The sequence below is a fragment of the Equus quagga genome, chromosome 5, assembly GCF_021613505.1.
Source record: "Equus quagga isolate Etosha38 chromosome 5, UCLA_HA_Equagga_1.0, whole genome shotgun sequence".
Classification (NCBI taxonomy): domain Eukaryota; kingdom Metazoa; phylum Chordata; class Mammalia; order Perissodactyla; family Equidae; genus Equus; species Equus quagga.
In genome coordinates this window covers 21,182,064-21,208,768 of record NC_060271.1, presented here as the reverse complement: position 1 = coordinate 21,208,768, position 26,705 = coordinate 21,182,064, and the positions used below count along the sequence as shown (strand labels likewise).

The 26,705-nt window shown below is 43.6% G+C and overlaps 1 protein-coding gene across 2 annotated transcripts in view; it reads left to right on the top strand.

Moving 5' to 3' along the window:
• THRAP3 (thyroid hormone receptor associated protein 3) overlaps positions 1–26,705 on the top strand; it is a 69,251-nt gene that overhangs the window by 40,130 nt on the left and 2,416 nt on the right. For both annotated transcript variants that reach the window (XM_046660279.1, XM_046660280.1), the window contains exons 3-11: positions 9,588–9,757; positions 13,921–14,826; positions 16,365–17,078; positions 18,011–18,183; positions 18,943–19,054; positions 20,088–20,172; positions 22,104–22,291; positions 24,694–24,889; positions 25,546–25,689. In XM_046660279.1, coding sequence (XP_046516235.1) covers positions 9,621–9,757; positions 13,921–14,826; positions 16,365–17,078; positions 18,011–18,183; positions 18,943–19,054; positions 20,088–20,172; positions 22,104–22,291; positions 24,694–24,889; positions 25,546–25,689 — 2,655 coding nt within the window. In that variant the 5' untranslated portion in view covers positions 9,588–9,620. The remainder of the gene's footprint in view (positions 1–9,587; positions 9,758–13,920; positions 14,827–16,364; positions 17,079–18,010; positions 18,184–18,942; positions 19,055–20,087; positions 20,173–22,103; positions 22,292–24,693; positions 24,890–25,545; positions 25,690–26,705) is intronic.

The window sequence follows — 26,705 nt, the reverse complement described above, 5'->3', positions numbered from 1 at the left end:
AGCATGGCCTGATGAGTGGTGCCATGTCCGTGCCCAGGATTCAAACCGGCGAAACCCTGGGCTGCCAAAGCAGAGTGCGCGAGCTTAACCACTCGGCCACGGTGCCAGACCCCCCCTTCCTCCATTTTAAATGTGGGACACCTGCCACAGCATGACTTGATATGTAGTGCGTAGGTCCATGCCCAGGATCCAAACTGGCTAACCCCAGGCCACTGAAGCGGAGCATGTGAACATAACTGCTGCGTCACTGGGCAGGTCCTGAGAATTGATAATCTTTGAAGCTGGATGATGGGTACACTTGAATTCCTTACACTGTTTATTCTTTTCTACTTTTGCATTGTTTGACTCAACACTTCCATAATAATATTTTTAAAAAATAGAATCCAGTTTCCTGTAAGGCTGGATTTCTTAACCCTCTTGAAAGTCATAAAAGAGCAAAACAACTCTGTTTTAATAAGGTTTCCTGAAATGGACCTTGAGTGATTAAAATGCAGTTTTAGGGACCAGCCCTGTGGTGTAGTGGTTAAGTTCAGTGTGCTCCACTTGAGTGGCCTGGGTTCATGGATTTGGATCCAGGAGCAGACGTACACCACTGGTCAGCCATGCTGTGGTGGCATCCTGCATATAAAGTGGAGGAAGATTCGCACAGATGATAGCTCAGGGCTAATCCTCCTCAGCAAAAAATAAATAGATAAATAAAATACAGTTTTATTTACTTAGGGTCATATAGAAATTAACTTTTCAGATTTTTTAAATATTTCAGAAGAGGGTAGGTAGATGTTTGGTTCCACATTAAAGATAAATCAGTACCAACTTCTTTTTTAAATAATGGGGGGAATTCACCTGTAAAATGACTAGCTAAAAAAGTAAAATACAGGGTAAGAAGCAAGTGCTCCCATCCTCTCTGCCCCATTTCGTGTCTCTCCCTTCCCCTGCCCCCGTCCCCTTCATATCTTCCTTCCTATTCCACAGAGGTAACCACTGTTAACAGTTTGCTGCATGTGCTTACATGCGTTTATCTTATATGTACATCTGTACCTACATAGTACACACTTTTAAAACAAGTTATACCAAATCCCATAGAATTCAATACTTAAAGTGTAAGAATTTTGGTGCTAAACTCCAGAGTACTTTTGATTCTATAAGATAGGCAAGGGCAAGCCGTTTATTGTATCCTTAAATTGTTTAAGCAGTAAAATTGCCATTCTCGCCAAAGGACTGCCCCACTGCCCCCTTTCAGGAAGGTGCTTAATGCCCATGTGGGTATTCTCTTCTGTAAATTTTAAGACCTCAGAATTGAAATTAGTATTATATTTACTGATTTATTTAATAATTTATGGGAGCCATTTAGTAGAGTACATGCTGGAAAGGGCTCTCTGACTTGATTCCTTCAGGGAGATGGGGGGAGGTGAAGCCTTGGCAGTGTGGTATCCTGAGCTACCCACAGCTGCTCTTGATTCTATGCCCTCTTTCCCTCCCTCTTTTACTCAGGAGAGCATGATCTCCAGAGAAAAGCATAAAATAGTAAACATGTTTAATATTTCACCTGAGCTCTACTTTTCCACCTCTGACTATCCAGAGGCATACAGAGCACAAATCAGGCCCACTGCTTTCTTTACAAACCTTTATGAATGGCAGATTTCTTTCTTGGTATTTTCTCATGTATCTCTTCTTTATCTTAGTCATTTTATGTCTTATTCACCAAGAATTTTCTGTTTCTTGCCTTTAGTGAGTGTTGAAAGCATGGCTGTCTTGACTTTGAGGCAGTGGAGTTTCCCTCTGAGCTGACACTAATAAATGAAGTGTGTGTCTCCCTCACACTGAGATCAGTTGGCCTTCTGTGCCTTTGAGTAAGATGTAGAAGGGATAAGAATGACCTCAGCTTCTAGTTGAGCGGGAGTGATTATGATTAGGGCTGTGATACATGCTTTATTCGTGGACTGTGTTGTTAGTATTTGATAAACTGATCTTTTATTATTCCTGCTTGTGTGATGAAGATAACGGAGGATGAAGAGGAAGTTTGAAAGAACCTGCTCATTTAGCAAATACCAAGTGTCCACTCTGGCTAAGCACTGTGCAAAGTGCTGAAGATAAAATGGAGAACAAATCAGACGTGATCTCTGAGGAGTCCATTTTCTAGCCTCCTGGGTTTGGTGTCCTGAATTGTTAAGCTTAATTTGGTTAGCACTCTTGTATTACCTAATAGTTATCTAATGTAGTCTCATCTCATTTGGAAAAGTGTGCTGTCCTCTTGGCAGAGAAGAGACTCAGGCCTGGGTAAGGGAGGGAGTACAGGGACATGGGGTCAGTCCTCAGGGACTTTTCCCATTCTTTTAAGGTTATGCTAGAGATCTAGAAAGAGGGGAGACTAATTTTAGGATATATCTTAAAAAGCAGGTGTTACATGATAACAGTTGAAAATTAATTAATGGAATACACCAGATCAAAGGACTAAAACCACATGATCATCTCAGTAGACACAGTAAAAACATTTGGAAAAAATCCAACACACTTTCATAATACAAATATTCAACAAACTAGGAGTAGAAAGAAACCTCAATCTGATCATAGACATTTATGAAAAACCTACAGCTATCATCATACTTAAAGGTGGAGGGCAGTGGAAGGAAGCTCTGTAGCAGAGAATCCTTCCAGAAGGAGGCTGGGGTGGAGCTGCCCCTCTGGGGGCTGTCTTTCCAGGCGGGGACAGTTTTTTAACCCTTGTCATTATGTTCATGTTTCTTGTTATTAGTCTCTCGTTGCATGAAGCTCTTTGTTGTGTACACCTGGCTGTAGTTTCCCTAGTTCAGGCTCTCTAAAATCACCTCCAGTAGAGGCATTCCTGCAGTCTTTGGCAAGGGGCTTCTTTTTGCACTGGAAGTTCTGATACAGGTTTCAGGCAGAGCCTGTTTCCATTTTTTCATGTTGTGAGTTAGGGATAGGTGTTGGGAGGAGAACTGTGGGCTGCTGTAGTTAAGCATCTCGGCTTTGCTGGTTTAAGAACCAAATTCAGAGATAATTATGCTTTGGAGATTTTTTTTTTAACTGATCAAATTCACAAGAGACTGATGGGTGGAGTGTAACTGCGGGGTAGCCATGAAGTAATGGTGAGTCACTGGTGTGATGTTGGAGAGATCTCTGTTTGAATTCTGGACTAAACTGGCTGTGGAACTTTGGGGGCAAGTTACCTAACTCCTCAAGTCCCAGTTTCCTTTTCTGTGAAACAGGTACAGAACTTAGTACTTAATGCAGTTTGTGTGTGTAAAATAATACTGAAGTTTCCAGCTCCTTATCTGGCACATCTTAGTAAAGGTTAGCAGTTGTTATTGCTAAAGTGCCAGAGAATCAATTTCTGATGGAAACACATCTAGCGAGAGAGCCAGTATTTGCCTGGGGCAGTCTTTTCTGGTAGGCTGGTCCATCCAGAGACCAAACTCTAATTTAGAAGGGTATTTGATGAACACATTCTAGATACAGAGCACGAGGAGCTGGATGTTTTTAAGTAGTAAATCCGTCAAATCATGGTAGCTGAATAGTCCTACCTGAGGAACTGATGGATCCCAGCCTTTCAAGATAGTCCCAATTTAAAATCCTTTTCCCCACTGTCAACACAAGTATCCTGTAAACTTCACATTGCTAGATGTAAGTGTGACACCCGCACCTTTAGCCTGACTCAGCCAGAAAGGCAAAAATCTTTTGCTGGGCTATTTGTTAACTTTTAGGTTTGAACTCAATGGTCCCCCTCCTTCTAGGTGGGTAGTTTTCCTTAGATAATTGTTATGGTTCATTCAATCATAGCCACCTCTTTCTGTGAAGTTCAAGAAGATGCAAATTCTTACGCTTCAGTTTCCCGCTTTCAGTATTTATATTCATTACTAAAACTTGTGTGTTTATAAACTCATGTCATAGATGTTGAACATGTGAATATTTCAGTATATCTTACAATATCGATGTCTTAAATTAGGGACCTACCTCAAGGATTCTAAGTTTTATGCTGAGATTTTTGCATTTCTTTTTGGAGGGTTGTTTTTTGGGAAGATTTCCGTAGGTGACTGTCTTCATCCATTGTTTTGACACTAGTACCCCCTTATCTGTAGGGGATATGTTCCAAGACTCCCCAGTGGATGTCTGAAACCACGGAGAGTACCGAACTCTCTATACTATGTTTTTTCCTACATACCTATGATAAAGTTTAATTTATAAATTAGGCACGGTAAGAGATTAACAACAGCTTCTCTTTGGTACATCCGAATTGCCAGCACCAGTACTCTTGGAGTTTGGGGCCATTATTAAGTAAATAAGGGTTATTTGAACACAAGCCGTATCATACTGTAACAGTCAGTCTTGATAACTGAGACAGCTACTAAGCGACTAGGCTAGTAAGTGACTAACCGATGGGTAGCAGATACAGTGTGGATGTGCTGGATGGACCGGCATGGCGCAAGATTTCATTACACTGTTCAGAACAGCATGCAGTTTAAAACTTAGGGGTTATTTATTTCTGGAGTTTTCCATTTAATATTTTCAGACCATGGTTGACTGTGGGTGATGGAAACCACGGAAAGCGAAACTGCAGATAATGGAAGACTACTGTAGTTTCCTTTTAGAGGGTGAGATTTATTCATCTGTCCTGAAATTCTCTAGGCTTAGATCTTATTTGGGTCCTATAATCCAAATTAAAGGTTAAAAATAAATGTTATTCTTCCTGTTTTCTTGAATTACCATTTGGCTGTTCTCTCCTGAATCCTTGGAGTGGGAATTAGTAACAGTTTCATGATGTTAATTCATTCTGATAACCTAAGAAAATAAGATAAAGACACCTCTATGCTTCATTGCTGCAGGGAAGCAGCTGGTCCTGCTAGAGAAAGAGACTGGTGTTTATCAAGAGACTACCTAGTACTTTGGTCTTAAAGTGAGTGTACTCTGAGCATTGAAGTGAGAGCACCATGAGAAGTGCTCTGGATATGCACTTTAAGGTACAGCCCGTCTCTTGAAGAAGTTGACTATCCTGTGAGATAGTAAGTTTGACATTAATGGGAATGAGAAAAGAAAAAATAGTTTGCCCAGCAAAGCCCTGTACAGACATTAAATTATAGCAGTGAAGCCATTCACAATGGCTTAGGTGTGGATATCCGGAGATCACACTGTTCGCCATAGGCATTAGTTCCCTGGCCCTCAATTTCCATGTCCTTCCATGGCTTCAGAGAGCTTTAAAGAATTTAGTTTTGAATTTTTTACATATTAGGAAGGCTTTGGGTCTGTTTTATGTTATTGTTCTGTTTTCAGGTTGTAGTATGTTTGCCTTACATTTTTATTTGCTTGACTAGTAAATCCTTTTTCTATACAAATAAACAGTTAAATCTTCTCTGAGAAGACCTTTCTGAATATGTACCTAATATTTACGGACTGAAGGACAGTTGCAGTTTGTTTGTAGCTTGGCCATGTAGGACTGCCAGGGTTGGAACCCCAGGGTGGCCTCTTGAGAGGTTATATTTGGCACTACTTAGTATTAGGAACCCAATCTCCTGCCAAATATAGCCTCTCCATAGGCTGCCTACAGGGTTCCAGACATGAAGCAGACTAGCACATACTCCCAAAATGTTCGTTCTGGTGAATTCAGCATACACCACCATGTGCCAAGCACCATGCTGGCATAGTCACTAGGGGCACTAAGAACAAACTACAGTCCAGAGTGAGAAAGGAAAAGGAGTGATTTAATTCTTCCTTATCTTTCAGAGTTTTTGATTTGGAGAAGCTTGCCTTGGCCTTCTCTGCTTATGTTATTCCTTTTTCTTGGAGTATAAAAATAAGATCTGTGTTTCTAATGATATAAAAGCCATGTAATTATATATCTTAAGACCTTTGTTTAAAGCAAAATGTGTCTGTTCTTCCAAGAGCCTTGTTCTTCCAAGGGCTGTTGATCTGCTCGGTGATCAGAGTGGTTTGGGTGGAGAGGCTTGGGCTTTGGAAAGGGCAGTGGGCTTGGAGACTATCCTCTCAGGTGGCTCTGCAGAACAGTTTGAAGATGAACCCCCTTGCTCCAAGCGTGTCTGAAATGATTTCAAAAGGCTGTTTGAAATTCTATGCTTGGATTTAGAATAAAGAGGGGGGGGGGAAGAAACAGAATAGCAGTTGTATAAATACAAGACGGAGGAGGAGATCTTCTAGCTGCAGAAGGATTTATGAGAAAGGGCTTTGGGGCTTAGTGACTCTGAGCTCACTCGGAATCAACATGTGGGGTGGCTGTCAGAGAATTTTAGGATCCGTTAATAGTATCTAAATAGTTCTGTATTAGGCCACGTTTGGGGAGTTGCATTAAGTTCTGAGTATCCCAGTGAAGGACGACAAACTGATTCAGGGGTAAACAGGTAATATTGTAACTAGGAAACCACGTTATCTGAAGAATGTTGGAAAGTTGAGGATATTTGGATCATACCAGGCCCTTAACTAGCAGTTTAGGAACTAGGTTCATTTAGCAATCTTTTACTCATTGCCCTGTGTCTCTGGCTTCCTAGCAGTTTTTCATTCTCCTGTAATACGTCTCTGAGATTATAGTTATTTCCATGACCGAGAGCTGGAGCAGCTTCCTGGGCCCTTTGCCTTTCCATAGGTTCTTAAAACTCATATCTAAAACTTGAATATAATAATTTGAAGCACATATTACCTTTTAGTTTGTCTGTATCTTGCCTCCTTAACCAGATCGTACACTCAGTAAGAGTGGAGATTTGCATTCATTCATTCCACAAATCTAGGCCTTCTGTGTGCCGTACACCGCTGGAGAGGCAATGTAACAGCAGTTTAGACTGGTTGGAGCCACTCACCTGGGTTCAAACCCAGACCTGCCGCTTAAAGCTGTGTGCCCTTGAGCAAGTTAATTTTACCCTCTTTTTGTGTGTTAGTAACCTTATCTGTAAAATGGGATATGTAATGCCTGCCTTGAGGATAAAATAAGTTAATAAATACACTGTTTAAGTTTTTACTGTTCTGGGCATTGAGGATACAGCAGTAAATAAGAAAGATGAGATTTCTCTGGGGGAGGAGAGGGTAGTGATTTGGTCCCTCCTCCCAGTTGGGAGGGGCCTTGGGGATTTCTCAGGTCTCGTGCTCTGGTTCTCTGCTGGGGTAGTAGTCCGTCCCTTTCTTATGATGCAATTCACCAAACGTGTGTTGAGCGTCTTGCTCAGGAGAGCAGGGTAGGCTGAATAATGTCCACCCAAAGGAACAGGTCCCGATTCCCAGAACCTGGGAATGTTACCTTATATGGCAAAATGGACACGTTTTACAGGTGTGACTAGGGATCTTAGAATGGGGAGGTCATCCTGGATTATCAGGGTGCGCACAGTGTAATCACAAGAGTCCTTGTAAGAGAGAACGCAGTGTGAAGACAGAAGCAGAGAGAGAGAGAGAGAGATTTGAAGATGCTGTGCTGCTGGCTTTGAAGACGGAGGAGGGGCCACAAGCCAAGGACTGCAGCTGTAGAAGCTGAAAAGGCAGGGAGATGGATTCTTCCCCAGAGCCCCCACAGGAAATGTGGCCCTGCCTGCACCTTGAGGTTAGCCAGTGAGACCCATTTTGAACTGCTTACCTCCGACAGTAAGAGACAACTGTCGTCTTTTAAGCCAAAAAAGGGGGAGAGATTTCTGCTGGTGGAGAGCTTATATTCTAGTTGGATAAAGATGGAACAACAGGTAAACACAGTAGTTTCAAGTACTAAGTTTAGGGCTCTGAGGAAAAAAGTAAGGTACTGGACTAGACTCTGGAGAATGACTGGGTGACTACTCTTGATTGGGTGGCCAGGCACACCTCTGAGGAGAGAGCTTTTGAGCAGAGATCTGAATAGCCAAAAAATCTGAGAGGTAGGGGCAGCTGAAATGTTGGTTGATGATTATTTCCCCTGTTAACAAAGCCAGGGGCAGCATCACTTAAAAGACAGTTTTGCTAAGCAGTGAGTCAGTGAGGTATGCTAGAAGAAGCCCTGGAGTTTGGGTCTGGTTTGACTATTGACGAGCTTTGTGATCTTTGATCCCTTACTCTTCCTGGTCTTTGATAGACACACGCTATAGCAATTCAAGTGTTTGCTCCTTGGAACATGCCCAAAGTTCTCTAGGGTATAAAGGAGAGTAAGCGAGAAGGGTTGATAGTGCACCTTGCTGACCAAACCCAGCGGTCACTCGTCAGGGCAACTCTGAGCCTCTCTGTTCATTTCTGTGGAGGGGGAAGAAAAGGGGAAAAGACAGTTTTCTTTTTTTCGTGGGAAAATGATCCTGAAAGAAGGTTGATTCTTGATGGTAAAGAAGAGCTAGAAGAGGGGCTGGGCCTCCTGGCCATCGTGGCTAAGTTCTTGCACTCAGCTTCAGTGGCCTGGGCTTTGTAGGTTTGGATCCTGGTTGCGGACCTACAGCCTGTTCATCAAGCCCAGCTGTGGCGGTGTCCCACATACAAAATAGAAAACTGGCACAGATGTTAGCTCAGAGCCAATCTTCCTCACCCCCCAAACAAAAAGAGCTAGAAGAAAGTGACAGTTCTTCACTTTATAAATTAGTCCTATGTTTATGGATTAGTACCCTGTATTTTGCAGGATGTAGTTAGTATGTGCTGTCATGAGATTAGAATATTTGAGAATACTCTTGCATGCTTTTTTTTTTTTTAAAGATTTTTTTATTTTTAATTTTTCTCCCCAAAGTCCCCCAGTACATAGTTGTGTATTTTTAGTTGTGGGTCCTTGTAGTTGTGGCATGTGGGATGATGCCTCAGCATGGCTCAATGAGCAGTGCCATGTCTGCACCCAGGATCTGAACCAGCGAAACCCTGGGCCTCTGCAGCGGAGCATGTGCACTTAACCACTTGGCCACAGGGCCGGCCCCTCTTGTACACTTCTTAAACCTTTTCCTTGAAGTAAATATTAAGGATATGCCACATGACTTCAAGGTTGAGGGAGTAGAGAAGTGGTCAAATGTGCTGTATACTTTTTATAACCACGATATCGTTGTGTAGGGTTTCTTCTGTTAGAACTGGGAAACATGTTTCAGGTCATCTCAGTACTTTTATTAACAGCTAACTTAGTTCACAAAATTTGTCTGCTTATTGAGAAAAGACTGTGTGCACCCAATCATTGATAGCTCCCCTCATTTTTGTCAGTGTTTTATAGCGTTCTGCACTTGGAGTTTCCTGTCAGGTTTTCCAGTTGCTGTGGCTTGGTCTCTTTGGGATCATGCTGCTTAGAAATCCCGCTTGATGAAAGGGCAAAGAGTCAATTTTTTTAAAATCAGTCATTTCATCTGTTTTTGGTTTTTGTGCTGGTGAGGAACATTGGCCCTGAGCGGACATCTGTGCCAGTCCTCCTCTATTTTGTATGCGGGACGCCTCCACAGCATGGCTGATGAGTGGAGGAGATCCGTGCCTGGGATCCGAACCTGTGCACCCGGGCCACTGAAGCAGAGCGCATGGAACTTGAACCACTCGGCCCTGGGGCCAGCCCCGGTTCATCTGTTTTTTTGTTTTTTTAAAAAATTGTTTCTAGGCTTCCAGAGAAGTTCAAGTTTGCAGAGAAAGTCACTCATTTGTTTGAATCTCTTTTCTTACATTAGGTGTAATTGAAAAGTGACCCTCTCTTCTCAGAGATGTCTAAAACAAACAAATCCAAGTCTGGATCTCGCTCTTCTCGCTCAAGATCTGCATCAAGATCTCGTTCTCGTTCATTTTCGAAGTCTCGGTCCCGAAGCCGATCTGTGTCTCGTTCAAGGAAGCGCAGACTGAGGTAAGGGGGTGCGATTGTATAATCGTTGCCTCGGTCACTATGGGTCTTGAAGATCTTGTGTTAGACTCTTTCTGTGAGTGTCAAATGGACTAGGGGGTTGGCTTGAGGTGGAGGGTTGGGCTATAAGATATTCTAGGGCTCTTCAAATGCTCCAAATCCACAGCAGCTTTGATTGCCGTACTGTTTGCCTAATTCCTTTTCTCCTCTGCCAGCACATTCTGTTTCTCATCTACTTTGGAAGAAGGAGCATTTTATTTTTGTTTGAGCTGCTTGCTTCAAATCTCTACACCTGATTATTTTTCACTGAAGTATTTTTGGAGGCTTGGACCAAAGTTTATTTGCATCATCAGCAGAGAAAGGATAGCTAAGAGGATTAGTACAACAGTGAGAGGAAAGGGAGCTTTAACCAACTAAATAATTAAACCTAAAAAACTTATCAGGAGTCATTTGTATATACGTGATGTGCCAGTTACTAACAACCTGCATCTATTTAGTAAAACAAACACATCCTGAAACTATCTAAGAATCACTATCGTAGACATCAGTTTGTCATACTAAATTCTTTGTAATTTACTGCCGATGTTCTTTAATTCAGTCAGTTTTCATACCTTTAGGTGGATTTCCCTATTTCAATTATGTCTTGGAATAGGATGCCAAACCTCCAGCGTCTTTTCCTCTTTTGATGTGTTGTGAGTTGGGTTTTTCATTCTTTAAAACTGTTTAATTCTCTTTTGTAAATAGTTAAGAGCCTTTCAGTAGCTGCAAGTTTCTGTATGTGTGTTAGGGAAATATTGATGTGTTTAAATACCAAAGGGGGATTTTGCACAATTTCGTTCTTTTTGTCAGAATTGAGCTGGGCAAGGAGATAATTTCTCAGTTTTGCCACTTGGAGTACCTGCTGTTTATTTCAAATGAGTATGTAGAATCCTTTTCTTAAGTGAATTGATTATGAAATTTAAAATAAACTTCAGGAAAAGTTAAGTTTTTTTCCTCATGGTTTCCTTAGTCCTATAGTACTTCTGAAACACTGTTAAACAAATGGTTGGTGGGGTTTTTTTTTCCCCTTCGAACAAGAAGTTAAATTTTTTTTTAAGATTTTATTTTTCCATTTTCTCCCCAAAGCCCCCTGGTACACAGTTGTATATTTTTATTGTGGGTCCTTCCAGTTGTGGCATGTGGCATGTGATGCCGCCTCAGCATGGCCTGATGAGCGGTGCCATGTCCATGCCGAGGATCTGAACCAGCGAAACCCTGGGCCGCCGAAGCAGAGTGCGCGAACTTAACCACTTGGCCACGGGGCCGGCCCCAAGAAGTTAATTCTTAAATGAAGAAGAAGTAAATTCTTCTGTGAGAAGCCTGCCTGAAAATTAATTTCAGACTAACGGTTGAACAAAAAGTAGGTGTGCATAAATATTGATGACTCCAATATAACATAGAATAGGAGGCTATAAACTTTGAGTCTCTCCCTCAAACAAAAGTAACACTAGATTTTTCTTTTTTTTTTTTAAGGTAACATTACACCTTGAGGCTAACCCATGCTGGTTTTCCCTCTCTCCCATGTTTCTTGGGCATCCATTTTCATACCAAACTTTGTTCACGCCCTGGGCTAGATAGAGTCTGTCTGTTGCCCAGTTAGGTCACAGGCTAAGTAAAATTCTATTGCACCTTCTCACCCCCCAAAAAAGAAGAGGGAAAACCCACTACGTATGCTTATATTTACCTCAGGAAATTGCCATCAAGGCCATGGGACTGAGCAGACTTCTAGTAGCTCCTGCCTCGCACCCAGAGTCTTTTGATTTGGGCCATTTAAACCTCGGTTTTAGCTCACTTGCTTCTTAAAGGTGACCTACTAGAGGCTGTACAGCCAAAACTGAGAGTCAGTGGAACTGACACAAACCAAACTGAACAAACTCTCCCCGGCTCTGAAGTGTTTGTGGTAGCTGGGATTCTGGGCAGATCTGTAGGGCGGATGTCTTCTCTTATTCTGCAAATCATTTGGCATGGTCATTGACTTGGCACATGAGGGCAGGACGTGCTGGGGGAGGTCTGGAGCCACTTGAGGTGCCATCTTACACCTATAGGATTGTTATTTTGGAGGAGTTTCTCCACTAGAACATTTTTTTATACTTGATTCTATTCTGACTTCTCTGTTTTTTAGAAACAGATAAATTTGCCACTGGATGTTCCATTTTTATTTCTGGCTTATCTGTTTCATGATTTTTTTCTTTTGTTTTCCTTCTCCTACAAGGAAAGTATACTATCCAGAGAGTTTGAGAAACCATGCCTTTAAATTAACTTAAATGCTGAGTTCTACAGAATTGGAGAAAATTGATTGTTTCCTTGTATTTCACAGACTGTATCCTTTTAAGTGACTTCTCAGAAATAACTTCATTTGCAATCTGCAGAGACTCATGTTCCTGCATCTGTGCAATGACTGCGGGGTTTGGATGCAGTATGCCACAGGGCCCTCACTAGTAATTGGTGACAGAAGCAGCAGTAGCCTCTGAGGATGGGAACATGAGTTAAACCCTCCTTAGTGCTCGTGGTGCATCACCTCCCTCAAGTGTAGCCATTTAATTGGGTGTTCAGTTTTATAGCCTGCATCCGCCTCTCCCTCCTTTTCTTGTATTGTTACTGTTTTCAAATGAAAAGTGTGGAAGGTAAGTTCTTGTTTTGTTTTTTTTTTAATTGTACTTAGATAGCAACCTTAACAACCAGCAGTGTGGTGCATCTGTGCCAGTTGCTATTGTTCTTGGGGTAGATAAAGAACCTGAACCCTGTGGGTAGTAAGTAGTGGGAAAGCAATCCCACATCATGTTCTTTAGATTAAATTAAATGTAAGTTTCTTTTTAAAAATACCATTTTGTTTAGTTGTTAAAACCTGTCACATTTGCTAAATAGAGTTATTTATGAAACATGCAAGCAACCAAAGTGCATCCTTTCCCATTTAGGCCTGACATGAGAAGGTCTGCTGATTAGCTGAAGGGTTTTTATTTTATATGTAAAGAAAATATTTTTGGAAAGAGTTTTTTTTAGTAATTTTAGATATTTCTAGCCAGCTACTTAGGAGTAGTGGTTAATGTCAATGATCTATATCATAGTTGACGAGACGAGTGGTATCCAAGAACCCCAGTGGAGTTTTACACCAACACATAGAGTTTTAATGGAAACAAAACTCCCTGTCCTGACAAGCCTGGCATTCATGAACGTGTAACTTTACAAAGTTAGGTTACTGTGGAGGCCCTGTGGTTCTCAAACGTACCTTTGCTGACTTAGAGTTCTGTGTTGTTCAGTGAAGAAGAACACAGCACTAGGCTTTATGTTGCCTTGAAAGATGTGCAAGTTTTGGGCTGTTTTGTAGTTTCCTCTTGCTAACCTCCCATGTACTTGGGTGTCTTGTGGTCAGATGGTGCCCTCTTGTGGCACTTAGGTAAGATCTTATAGGTTAGCACAGACACTTGACCTTCTAAATAGTGAGACCATCTGCAGGTCCCCAATAAAAAACCAACATTTATGTCTTTTGCTGATGCAATTTCAGTTAAAATTCTTTCAAACTTTGAACAGATTCATTCTCCAAGTTTTAAGTGTTGTTTGGTTTAGACCTGTTGTAACTGTGTTTTTACCACCCCAGATCTTAGTGGAATCTCAGAAATTAGCCCTGCCCAGACAGAGAGTGGTAACTAGAATGGGGAGTAGAGTTTATAGTAGTGTAGGGGCCAGAGGACCCTGAAGTTACCCACCTGGGTACCACAGCCTGCAGTTCCTGCACCTGTAAAATGCCCTCTGCCTGTGAAACTGTGAGCAGTTAGTGTGCTCTATTAAAATGGTCTTTGTTTAGTTTACTACATTAAGAACGTTTTGATATTTCACTCACTAGAAGTACGTTGTCTTCCTTTAAAATGTGTTACAATATTAATGAAGCAGTCTTGCATCTCATTTGTTAACGTGATTCTTACCTATATTTTTGTACTTAATATGGACCATAAGCAGAGGGATTAAATATGTAAGTTTATGCCTTTTCTTTGAAAACAAAACTGAAAATAAATGCTATGTAAGAGCAGGGATTTCAAAATGTTACCTCTTTGTTGGCAGATTTTTCTTGAATAAAAATGCTTGTGTCAAAAATTCAAACATTTCTCCCCACCCCCCGTCCCCCTTTTCAGTTCTAGGTCTCGTTCCAGATCATATTCTCCAGCTCATAACCGAGAGAGAAATCACCCAAGAGTGTATCAGAATCGGGATTTCCGAGGTCACAACAGAGGCTATAGAAGGCCCTATTACTTCCGTGGGCGCAACAGAGGCTTTTATCCGTGGGGCCAGTATAACCGAGGAGGCTATGGAAACTACCGTTCGAATTGGCAGAATTACCGGCAAGCATACAGTCCTCGTCGGGGCCGTTCCCGATCCCGGTCCCCAAAGAGAAGGTCTCCTTCACCAAGGTCCAGGAGCCATTCTAGAAACTCGGATAAGTCTTCCTCTGACAGGTCAAGGCGCTCCTCATCCTCTCGTTCTTCCTCCAACCACAGCCGAGTTGAATCTTCTAAGCGCAAGTCTGCAAAGGAGAAAAAGTCCTCTTCCAAGGATAGCCGGCCATCTCAGGCTGCCGGGGATAACCAGGGAGACGAGGCCAAGGAGCAGACGTTCTCTGGAGGCACCTCTCAAGATACGAAAGCATCTGAGAGCTCGAAGCCATGGCCAGATGCCACTACATACAGTGCTAGTTCTGCATCACGGGCCTCGGCAGTTTCCGACCTGAGTCCCCGGGAGCGAAGCCCTGCTCTCAAAAGCCCCCTCCAGTCTGTGGTGGTGAGGCGGCGGTCACCCCGTCCTAGCCCTGTGCCAAAACCCAGCCCTCCACTTTCTAGCACATCCCAGATGGGCTCAACTCTGCAGAGTGGTGCTGGGTACCAGGCTGGGACACACCAAGGTCAGTTCGACCATGGCTCTGGGTCCGTGAGTCCATCCAAAAAGAGCCCTGTGGGTAAGAGTCCACCGGCCAGTGGCTCCACTTATGGCTCGTCTCAGAAGGAGGAGGCTGCTGCTCCAGGAGGAGCAGCCTATACAAAGAGGCAAGTATCTTGTTTCTCCTGCCTAGCTGTGTTTTCATCTCACCAGCTGGCAGTTTAATTGTAATGCGATCTAAGTTAGAACTCTGATTAATGGTAATAAGGTAACCCCCGTTTCCTAAACCTTCCATTAGCAATCTTTAAAAGCATCACCTAAGGAAACCTTTAGCTTAACTCTAGCTTTCCTACCTTCCTGAATTTGTATTGCAGCATAAAGTTTCTTTAGACTACTCTGCAATGATGTTTTCACATTTAAAATTTGCCTTGGATTCTACCAGTGTAAGCCAGAGAACAGTAGAGATTTGTGGGTCAGCTATCAAAAAATTATGGTCTTTGCCAAAGTGAATGGCCATTGGAGCTGTTAGACCCTCTAGGACCCACCATCTGTTGTGATCGATCTACATCAGCCCATCATGGTGAAGAGCTGCACCCTCGCAACCTCATACCCTCCAGTTGAGGAGACTGGGCAGAATGGGAAAGTGCAAGGCTTAGTCCAGGAAGGCCTTATTTTAAAATCGCAAGGTGGGTGTATGTCCCAGTAGAAGCCAACCAGGCTGCGTGTTAGGAGAGGACGTGGCAGTGCTTCCGTCTTTCTACCCTGGGGGACATGGTGAGTTGGAACCTGAATCTTTGTGTCGTTGGATGGATTGGGATGGCAGAGACCTAACAGGGACGTTGCATTGGGACCAGGTTGTCAAGAGGGACTTAACCGAGCAAGTGGTTTCCTTTTTTCTTTCTTTTCTCTTGTTAGTATGTTCTTTGATGCCCTGCTGTCCCTTGATTCTTCTTTGCCATGTTAATATGCAACTGTGACTTGATTAGGCTTTCTCCATTAATGATACAAGTGAGATGTTCAGCATCTGTACTTTCCAGCCTTGAGTAAGTCTATCTTAAATAGAAGTTTTGTTCCTTGCCAGGACTGTGAATCTCATTAGACAACTCGGGCGTGAGTTCTACTTTTCCATGAGAAAGAGTAGGATGATTTTTACCCCCTTCCCCCAATTAACATGTATTTTGTTTTTATTTGTGTTTGCAGTACATTTCATATTTAGATCTTCTAGGTGACTTGAAGCAAATTTGAAGTCTCTTTTGAGACTTATATTTCCAAGTGTGAGTTGTATAAAAGCAAAACAGTCCAAGGTTGAACATTCTATGTTAACTTTGCTGAAAGCAGATTTTAAGTGACTGAGTGAAGGTTGGATAAGACCTTAATTTTTTTTTTCCTAGACCACTCACAGGTAAGTAGGTTTTTGTTTTTTAGTATCCTAAAAATTACCTTTATTATTTTCTTTTTGGTTGCTTTTGTAAGACACAACTCTATGGACCATGTATTTTTCTCTTAAATGCCAAGTTCATAGATCTGTGAAGGGCAGGTTTTCAGAAATCACTTGAAGGTAACCAAGTAGAAAGTCCTTTGGTAACACTGGAATCCACAAGACATGTTTATTCAGAGAATGAAAAACCCAAGACCATATGGTGCTGTTTTAGATCAGGTTTCCTAAGAAGCCTCTTGTGTGTCTCCCTTATGTTTTTATAATTAGGTATCTAGAAGAGCAGAAGACAGAGAATGGAAAAGATAAGGAACAGAAACAAACAAATACTGATAAGGAGAAAATGAAAGAGAAAGGGAGCTTCTCTGACACGGGCTTAGGTGATACGAAAATGAAATCTGATCCATTTGCTCCCAAAACTGACACTGAGAAGCCTTTTCGGGGTAGCCAATCTCCCAAAAGGTATAAGCTCCGAGATGACTTTGAGAAGAAGATGGCTGACTTCCACAAGGAGGAGATGGATGATCAGGATAAGGACAAAGCTAAAGGGAGAAAGGAATCTGAGTTTGATGATGAACCCAAGTTTATGTCAAAAGTCATAGCAGGTGCAAACAAAAACCAGGAGGAGGAGAAGTCAGGCAAATGGGAGGGCCTGGTGTATGCACCTCCAGGGAAGGAAAAGCAAAGAAAAACAGAGGAGCTGGAGGAGGAGTCTTTCTCAGAGAGATCCAAAAAGGAGGATCGGGGAGGGCCCAAGAGGAGTGAAAGTGGCCACAGGGGGTTTGTGCCTGAAAAGAATTTCCGAGTGACAGCTTACAAATCAGTCCAGGAGAAAAGCTCATCGCCTCCACCGAGAAAGACCTCTGAGAGCCGAGAGAAGCTAGGCGCCAAAGGAGACTTCTCCACGGGGAAGTCTTCCTTTTCTATTACTCGAGAGGCCCAGGTCAATGTCCGGATGGACTCTTTTGATGAGGACCTTGCAAGGTGAGATGTCGTCCTTCTTGATCCTCAGGGTTTTTTAGTGGTGTCTCCTAACCTTTCTCCCCGAGGGCATTCTGGAACCAGGACAGGCCCCTCCTGTGTTTCCCCTGCTGTCCAGGTCTCAGTGCTGATGCCTTCATGTCGACCGGTTCTCAGAGGCAAGTGTGTGGCACTGAGCGATTATGTGTTGGAGTCAGTCTCACATGGGTAGTGAAACATCCTTTCAGTCTTTAGTGACTGGCTTTGTCGCTGCTGGGTGCCCTCTGTCCATCACCGCTGCAGTGCCACCCCCACCGCCCCAGTCATCCTGCTGCTTCCTAAATGTGCTTAAGGTTGAAGTCTTTTGTCAGTGGAGCCATCCAGGATCCATTTCTCCATTGTTAGCTAGGTCACCAGAGTCTGTTATTTATTCTATCAAATGATGTAGCAATTTTAGAGTTGGGGCTGGGGGGAGAACTTTAGGAAAGGGTGGTGAGGCCCAGGCTGACTGTTTCTTACTTGGTGTAAAAACTATGCAGCCAATTGGAAGTCTGCCTGAGCAGCATTCCAGCCATATCCCACTCCTGCTTCATTGTGTCACTTCACTGGTTGGCCCTGGCTGGCCAAGCCAGTTGATCTTTTGAAAATACCTTCCCACTTGTTTTGTGTGTTAAAACCAGCAGTTACCCCAAAAACAGTCACTGAGGTTTAACGCTTTATCCTGCCCATTTATTCCTATTAAAGATTCCCAGTAAAAGGGAGAGAGAGATTTTGGATGCCTTTTTCCATGGTTATGGTGCACTGAGGTTACTTTGAACTTTGATAAGAAGAAAAAAAGGAACTTGGTGGATAAATTAGAAACTCTTTGGAAAAAAATGCATTGGATCTTTAAGGTTTAAATGTTCTGACTTTCTGTATATCTTACTACATTGGGCCTCCCTGTGTGTCATTTGCAGACCCAGTGGCTTATTGGCTCAGGAGCGCAAGCTTTGTCGGGATCTCGTCCATAGCAACAAAAAGGAACAGGAATTCCGTTCCATTTTCCAGCACATACAGTCAGCTCAGTCTCAGCGGAGCCCCTCGGAACTGTTTGCCCAGCATATAGTGACCATTGTTCACCATGTTAAAGGTGAGTCCAAACCCAGCCTGCTCAGGCTCCCTTCCCACACACTTAGCTTCCTCTATTACAAGCAGAAAGATGAGTGGGTGAAGAAGGGAGCCTTTTGGGGCCCTTTATCTCCTTGAAAGGGCCTTTGAAGCTAGGGACTGGCTTGAAGGAAATTCCGTCCAGGAGGAGGAGTTTTCCTTTTTTAGTTATACTGCTGAGTATTTTGAAATGCTGGTAGTAACCTGTAATTGTGAGAATAGGTAAAATCCTTCCCATGAAGATTTAAAACGCTTGAGAAAGGAGGTATGAAACGTGGCATTTGCAACACCTCTGTCATTTCCTGTCTCGCAAATGGAAGCCTCTAGAGATCTCTTGTAGACCTTGTGGCGTGGATTTCTTCCCCACGTTATTTTACCATCTCCGGGGCACATGGAAGTGGGTGAGTTTAGGGAATGGCCAAGAGAAGATGATGTAGTAGCTCGTTGGGCCAGTTACCGGTTCCATCTGAGATTTAAACTCAGGCAGGAATTGATGCTTTGATTCAAAGGCTAGTAAACGTCAGGTGTCTTTGTATCCATGTCCTAAGATAAGGGAGCTACGGTGGAAGTCCAGTGCCCAACATTGGGTTTTGTCTGAACCAGCTTTTTTTCCTTCCTCTTTTCTATGTTTTATGGCTTTGACTACTTTCATCTCATCTGTGTGGCTGCAGATTCATGCGGAAGAGTTGTATATTGTGTCTGCCTTTGATAGCCTAATGTGTTTTCCTTTGACTTCCCACAGAGCATCACTTTGGGTCCTCAGGAATGACATTGCATGAACGCTTTACTAAATACCTAAAAAGAGGAACTGAGCAAGAGGCAGCTAAAAACAAGAAAAGCCCAGAAATACACAGGTGAGGATTTCAGCCTTAACCGGAGATGATGGTAACAGACTGCTCATCAGATACGAAACTTGTCTTGTTTTTGCCATGTTAGGTGTATTAGCAACAGGATTTAGGGTAACATCCTCCAGATTGTAGGATAGCAAGTGGGCGTCTAGTTGTGCGTGGAAAGGGCGTGCTTCCTTGACTGCGAACTTCTCACCTTGGAAAGGGTCTGAGGAAAACGGCTGTTTTTATATAGATGAGCCCTTGTATTCTTGGGAGCTGGCCCGCAGCAACCTGGGAGCACTGTGAGCTGTTGTAGGTAGAGTAAGTGTTAAGTTTCTTTAAGCATCCCATCTATTTGATATATCAGTTCTTCTTCTGGAAGAATTTGCAGTGGGTAGGGGCTGGGGGTAGGGGAGCTTGTAGGATTCTATCAAAGGTTTTAAAAGCCTGGAAAATTTAAAGAATTTCACATTTGGTTGTGGGAGTCTACTTAGCAAATAGGGACTTTGTCTAGAAACAAAGTTGGCCTTATCTTTTTAATTCCTTATTAGTCAGCTCTTGAACCTGTTGCCATAGGTAGGAGAACCATGTTTGTCCAACAGTCTTGGATTTGGGGTCTTTGGGGATATGTGCACATGCCAGGTGGTGGTTTCTGACTTAGACCTAATCTCATAGGTGAATAATGAGCCATTATATTCTAATTCCCAAGATGAGAACTGCGCTTGGGGGTTAGCAGAGCATACTCTTGTGTGAACTTGAGATTATAGGCATGGCTGTGTGTGAGTCTGTCTTCCTGGCTGTAACAGTACAGGGAGGGAATAAGAAGTTTCTTCAGTATGAGTTTGAGAAGTTGAGATTTTGTGTGTGTGCGCACGCACGTGCATGCCTATGGGAAAATATAAATATATAAGCAAAGGGTGTAAGTGATATATATGTACGTTATGAAACGTAATAAAAAGGAATGCCTGTGATTCCGTTACCCAACTTGAGCTAAGGTATTACTAGTACTATGTTCACAGTGTGACGTTTTAAACAGTTTTTGTGTTTTCGATTTTAGGAGGATAGACATTTCCCCCAGTACATTCAGAAAACATGGTTTGGCTCATGACGACATGAAAAGTCCCCGGGAACCTGGCTACAAGGTGAACTGTTGCTTTGATCAGTAATTCCAACAAAATGAGTGCGTTGGGCATGAACTTGACAGAAATGTGTTTGTTTAAATTACTCTCTACTTAAGTTTGTGTTTTTCTTTTAAGGATGGGCATAATTCTAAAAATGAACTACAAAGGGTTAATTTTTATTAAATGTATCAACAACCTTTGTGAAGTGGTTAGAATATGGTAAATGACCCCAAAGTCTATTGAGGTGAGCTTGAGAAAAAAGAGAGGAGTTTTGGAACAAGTGCCCATGATGAGAGAAGAAACTTTTTGTGATATTTTTCTGCTTGTAAGTATTATCAAATCAACTATATACATGCACTATTTCCAACCATGATTTCAAAAAGACATGCATGTCAGAGCAGAGTAAAATATTCATATCTTAACTTCGTAGACTGTTTTGAACAGCTAGTCCAGTTTTTTCCTAACATTGTACCATATCTGTCATCTCTCGGTTACTGTTACTTTAAAGCTAAACATGACTTTGATAGCCCAGCTACATTTGCTATGATGTGCACGTAAACACTGTTATTAAGAGGTTAAAACTTGTATGCAATCTTTAACTATGAAATACTAGATTTGGGTTTTTTAAAATCTTAGTATTTATTGACCTTCATTCACATATACAGTTGAAATTTAAAATTAGAGATGGCTCCTCCGATGCTGCTGAAACGTTTTCTAAAAATATTAATCTTAAAGTTTTCCAAACAAATTTGTCTTGTTAGTTGAATGTGATGAGAGGCCCTCTTGCACAATCTCTCTTCTCTCCCATCCCCCTTTTCTTTTTCTCCAAGTACCCACCAGCTTGGGAGTAACCATGTGAAACGCACGTTTTTGAAACATCAGAAGAGATCTCGTCCTCTGTGCCTCACAAAGCCAACTCCTTAGAGGTGCTGTCTGCACTGCCCAAGGGAGCAGCGGCCACGTTTCTCTCTGTCTTTGGAGGGTGCAGAGGCCCCGTTCCCTCTCTCAAAAACAAACAGCTTGATAAGATAAACCTACTTCTACCTACCACTCCTGTTAATTAAAATTAAACTTTATTTCACCAAAAACCTTAGTTTGTGTAAGTAAGATGTTCATACAGAGTGAACTGCTCATTCCTTCCTCTTAGATTAGGGACATTTTACTTCCACGAGACAAGACCTAGTGTATAATGTCCTTAAGCACCTTGCATCTCTACCCTCACTGAGTTTCCTGAGGACTGTTGAAAGCCCTTGCCCTGATGGTTTGGGGTGGAAGGCTCTTGATGCTGCTGGGCTCGTACTGTGTCTGCAGCATACATACCCTGATAGTTACACTTCCTAGGAAGTGAGTGAAAAAGATTTTTTTTTCTTCTTTTTTTTAACAGTAAACTTTGACCTGGCATTGCCATTTTCTGAATGCTCTGTTATGGTTTTTGATATGCTCTCTCTAGAGAAGTTTCTCAATATAACTAAGCATTTTGGAAGTCTCCTTAAGTTTCTCATTGTCTGTCTTTGGACTCAGTAGAGGATGAGCCCCAGGTAGCTATTCCAGCGCAGGTAGGGGAAGGATAACATGAACATTTCCACTCTTGGTGGTGGCTGAGCCGGAGCCAGCCTAACCAGCCACCTTCCAGAGCTGGTTTTGGCTTTCTCAACTTCTAAGTTAGCCAGTCGTTACTGGGCCGCAGAGGAAACAATGCGAAATCAGTATAGAGCGTTTCCAGAAGGTGGTCGTCATCATCATGTTAGAGAACTGGTTTGGGCTCTGTCAGGGATCCTTATGAAGTGACTTCTGTGGGGCATCCTGTGTCCCTCCCAAGCTTGGGTGAGGTGCCACACACTCCCAGTGCTTCCTGTGTACCACTCCATGGCAGTAGAAACCACAGTTTGTGGGGTGGTTGAGTTGGCAGCTGTGGGTCACAGAAACCTTAATTTTGATTTCTCTTTTGGCAGGCTGAGGGAAAATACAAAGATGATCCTGTTGATCTCCGCCTTGATATTGAACGTCGTAAAAAACATAAGGAGAGAGATCTTAAACGAGGTAAATCAAGAGAATCAGTGGATTCCAGAGACTCGAGCCACTCGAGGGAAAGGTCAGCTGAGAAAACAGAGAAAACTCACAAAGGATCAAAGAAGCAGAAGTACGTGACCCCTGTCTGTCCCCTCGTTCCGACTCCTGAGTGGAGTCTCTTGCCTGATCCCTTTTGGCTGCACACCAGACCTTTGAGGTTAGGGATGATAGCAACGTGGGCAGTTTCTTCTCTTATACCATGTCACTGTCAAGTGAGGTCTCGAGTGTGAAAACAGAACTTCTGTGTGAAGTAGGTGTGGTCCTTGTCAGAGAGGCCTCCTGGGAGATGGCATTAATGGGGCTGTGGGGACAGCGTGAGGAATCATTTGGGAATTCCTTCTGCGGTTCTTCCAGACGTTCCTTGTTCATCACAAGTCTTCATGGGGAGGTGCTATGTTAGAAATGGCTCGAAGTCCTTGTCAGGTAATGACGCTGTTTAGTCAGAGAAGCAGGGTGGAACTAGATAGGACAAGATTGTTGGTCTTAAACGCCTTCTGAACTAGTTTCACAGACACTTCCAAGAGAGGTGTTCCAAGTATTCTCTAAACAAAGGGAGCATTGTTGAACTTCATAGGGAAGCGTGCATGCCAAGGTGCTGTCGTTTCTGTTTACGTTTTTGAAAGTTGCATGACTCTTCAGTCGGGTCTTGTTCAACGTGGCAGGTTGCGGCCCCACACCTTTCCCACAGAAGCGGCACCCCTTCTGCTGCTGTGGAACTTCAGCTGGCAAGCATTTTCCTAGGCATTTTTTGATAACAATTCTTTGAGATAAGTTGGACAGTTGTTGTGATACTGATTTTGCCAATTGAAGGATAAAGGAGCTAAGTTCAGAACGATTTGTCTGAGATTACACAAGTATCGGTGACATCAGAACTCAGATCTTCTGTTCCAGTTTATCTCCCCTTCCACCGTGTTACTTATGCATAAGGAGCCATAGCAGTTTTCAGGGTTGCCCACAGATAGAGGACGTGCTGATCCCCACTGGGGAATGAAAGTGGTGGGACAGTGGTCCTCAGCACTGCCCCTGGTGGAAAGCAGGCAGAAGCCCTGAGCATTTCAGGGTTGGGTGTGGATTACTTATCCTGGTTCCTTTCCCTGGAACACACGCATCTGCCTCTGACTCGCTGTGTAACCTTGAACAAGTCTCTTGCAACCCTAGTATTCTGTGATTGAGGCAAGAAGAAAAATGCTCCTTATGTCCTTGTTGTCGTTATGTATCACATTCACTTCACAAGAACTATTTCTCATATGACTGAAGAATGACTTAACCCAAGGTCACACAGGTAATAAAAGGCAATGCTGGGACTCAAATCTGGGGCCTTCTGGAATTTTATTTTTGAAAACCTCTTAAAAGAGCATTGATTTCTAGGAGTCAGAATTAGACATCTAAGTTATAAGAATCCTATGACATGAACTCAGATTTCTCCTTTTTATGAGTAAATGCTAGGAAACACCAACACGATTCACATATTTAAGTTCTCGAGCTTCTCCTACGTATGGAGGTGGGAGGAAGGGCAAGGTGCTTTTCATAATGGAGCAGGATTGTGGGAAGGGAGGACGCAAACGATAGGTTATTGGTTGGCTTCTCCCTGTAAGTCCTTCTTTACTCCTGGGACCTTGGCCTTCCTGCCACCTTAGAGGCAGCCGGTAACCTCCTCCACTACCACATGGCAGGGCTGGCCCCGACCTCTAGTATGTAGGCAGTGACTCATCATATTAGTGTAGTTTGCCATAGACTATAAGTTCCCCCCAGGTGAAGGGAAGGGCTAGGGAAATAACTCTGGGAAGAGTTTCGCTAGATCCCGTGCTTCGTAACACAACCCGTTGGGGCCACTGGAAGGTGGTATGTGGAGTAGTGGTGTAATTAGTCAGAGTTAGGTTTGAATCCAGGTTCTGCTCAGCTTTGTCATCTGAATCTCCTATCCATAAAAGGGAGGAAATAATACTGAATAATCATAGTTGCCATTTACAGTATGCCTGCTATGTCAATGTCAAGTGTAAGCATATTGTTTTTTTAATCTTTAGAGCAACCCCATGAGACAGGTATTGAGAAGTAAAAGGAACATAAAGCACAAGCAGATGGTAATATATAAAGCTTCTGTCCCAGTACCAGATACATCATGGCTCTCAGTACAGCGCTGGTTTCCTTCTGCCCTTCTGATTCATGCATGTGTGTTAGACTGAACTACCAGAGGCCGTGGACTGTGCTTTGTTCCTCTTGTCTATGTCCTGCGTTCATCACAGGCTCAGACATAGATCTGTCACTGAACATGACTGACAGAACTGGGAGGAAGCTCCCCAGGTACCCTGGGTGGATAAGTTGGGGGCAAGTTGGATTTTCTTAGGTTACTTGTCTTCAATATCTTCATCACAGACGCACTCCTCATTGCCCATGCTGCTTATCCATGAGGCCCCAGCCAAGGGCTGAGCCCCTAGAGGCTTACTGATTTCCTTGGCTCTTCTGTTTTCATAGGAAGCACCGGAGAGCACGAGATCGGTCCAGGTCATCATCCTCTTCCTCCCAGTCATCCCGTTCCTACAAGGCGGAAGAGTACACTGAGGAGACAGAGGAGAGAGAGGAGAGCACCACGGGCTTTGACAAATCAAGACTGGGGACCAAAGACTTTGTGGGTCCAAGTGAAAGAGGAGGCAGAGCTCGAGGGACCTATGTAAGACCCTGTCCCTTCCCCCTTTCTCTAAGCCCCTGCTCCTACCAGTTCTAATTTTCTGTTGATCAGAATACCAGTTTTGTTGCCCTCGATACAAGTAGTCAGTCTCTAGGCCTCAGAATCTGTGGCTCCCCATTCCCCAGGTTTTCCATTTTTAGTTATAATTGCTTGGCCGGAAAGCCTCTGAGGGCTTCTGGTCTCAGGATGTCCCACCTTTTTTCTTTTTCTTTTTTTTTTTTTTTTCCTGAGGACGATTAGCCCTGAGCTAACATCCATGCCAGTCTTCCTCCACTTTATACGTGGGTTGCTGCCACCGCATGGCTGATCAATGGTGTGGGTCCACGCTTGGGATCCGAATCTGTGAACCCAGACCACAGAAGCGGAGCACGCTGAATCTAACCACTCTGCCATGGGGCTGGCCCCCAGTTATCTTGACCGTGCAGTATGTAGGGAATCCATGTGCCATGTTGTCCGCTGTCTAGGCTGTATGCTTAGGTTGAGATGAGCAGAGGGAATGGCTAGAAACCAGTTGACGAGGATATTGATTGAGGGCAACTATCTATTCTGTGCCAGAAGTGTTTGATCAGAATGCAGGGAGGTGTTTTCCTCCATTCCTGACATGGTCTTTTATTCCCTTTCCCTGTTTACTGCCACAGCAATTTCGAGCCAGAGGGAGAGGCTGGGGTAGAGGCAACTACTCTGGTAACAACAACAGCAGCAGCAGCAACGATTTTCAAAAGAGAAACCGGGAGGAGGAGTGGGACCCTGAGTACACGCCCAAAAGCAAGAAGTATTACCTGGTATGTGTGTGGGGCTAACCAGGAAGGGCCAGAGGGCTTTTTGGCGCACACCGTGGCTGATGCTGAGGCCTTACTTGGTCTGTCCAAAACCGTGCTTAAATACTCAGGCAGTCATATTGAGCTGGGAGGATGGGCGCTTGTGGGACACACTGGGATGTGGGATGAGTGTTCTCTAGAGAGGTGGCCCTGGCCTTGAGAGGGTTTATCGTCTAACATGTTTATGGATTGCAGGATAGATAAGCAGCAAGGGTGGTTCTTGCCCTTTTAGTCTGTAAACTTGTTTTACTGCTCACCCAACTTCAGCTTCCTTCCAGCCTTTTCCCAGAGATGGAGCCATAACCTTCCCCTGAGGCCACAGCTCCTCTCTGTTGCTCCCCAGTGCAAGAGTGACAGGAAAGCCATTTCAGGATCTCTTTTTGAGGAAGAGATTAGGGCGTCTTTCATCTAGGGTGTTGGTCATTCCTAGGTACCGGGCACCTTCTGGGCCTCTTGCCCTGTCTCAGGTTGGGGCTCTTCTAGGCTGAATTACCTGGCCAATGAGTGAGCTCTCCTGGCCTCCTGTGTCCACAGCAGGTTCAGATCCAAGTAAATGTGACTCTTGAGTGTTGTAACCGGGGTGAGCTTGGAGCTGAGTCTCCATCCCCCACAAGAAGGGCTGGCGTGGGTCTCTGGTGCGAGTTGCACGGCTAGGAAACAGGTTGTTGGGTAGACGACTGTGCATGGCCACCTTCGCTTTTCTAGGGCTGCTGGGAGCTGCTTTTGAGACTCCTAGAGGACCCTAGAACCTATGTCTAGGGAAATGTTGGTGGCTGAGCCCAGGATAAGTGCTGGAGTGGGACTGCTTTAGGGGAAGGGATTAAAGGTCATACAAAGCCCTTTTTCCTGCCCGTCTGCCACCTGAAGAGCATCACCAACCTGATTCATTTAGGCTGGTGAGCAAGCATCCCTGATAAGCAGCAGCTGGCTCTTCAGCTGAGCTGACACCTAGAAGCCTGAGGTCCTACTTGTGTGGGTGG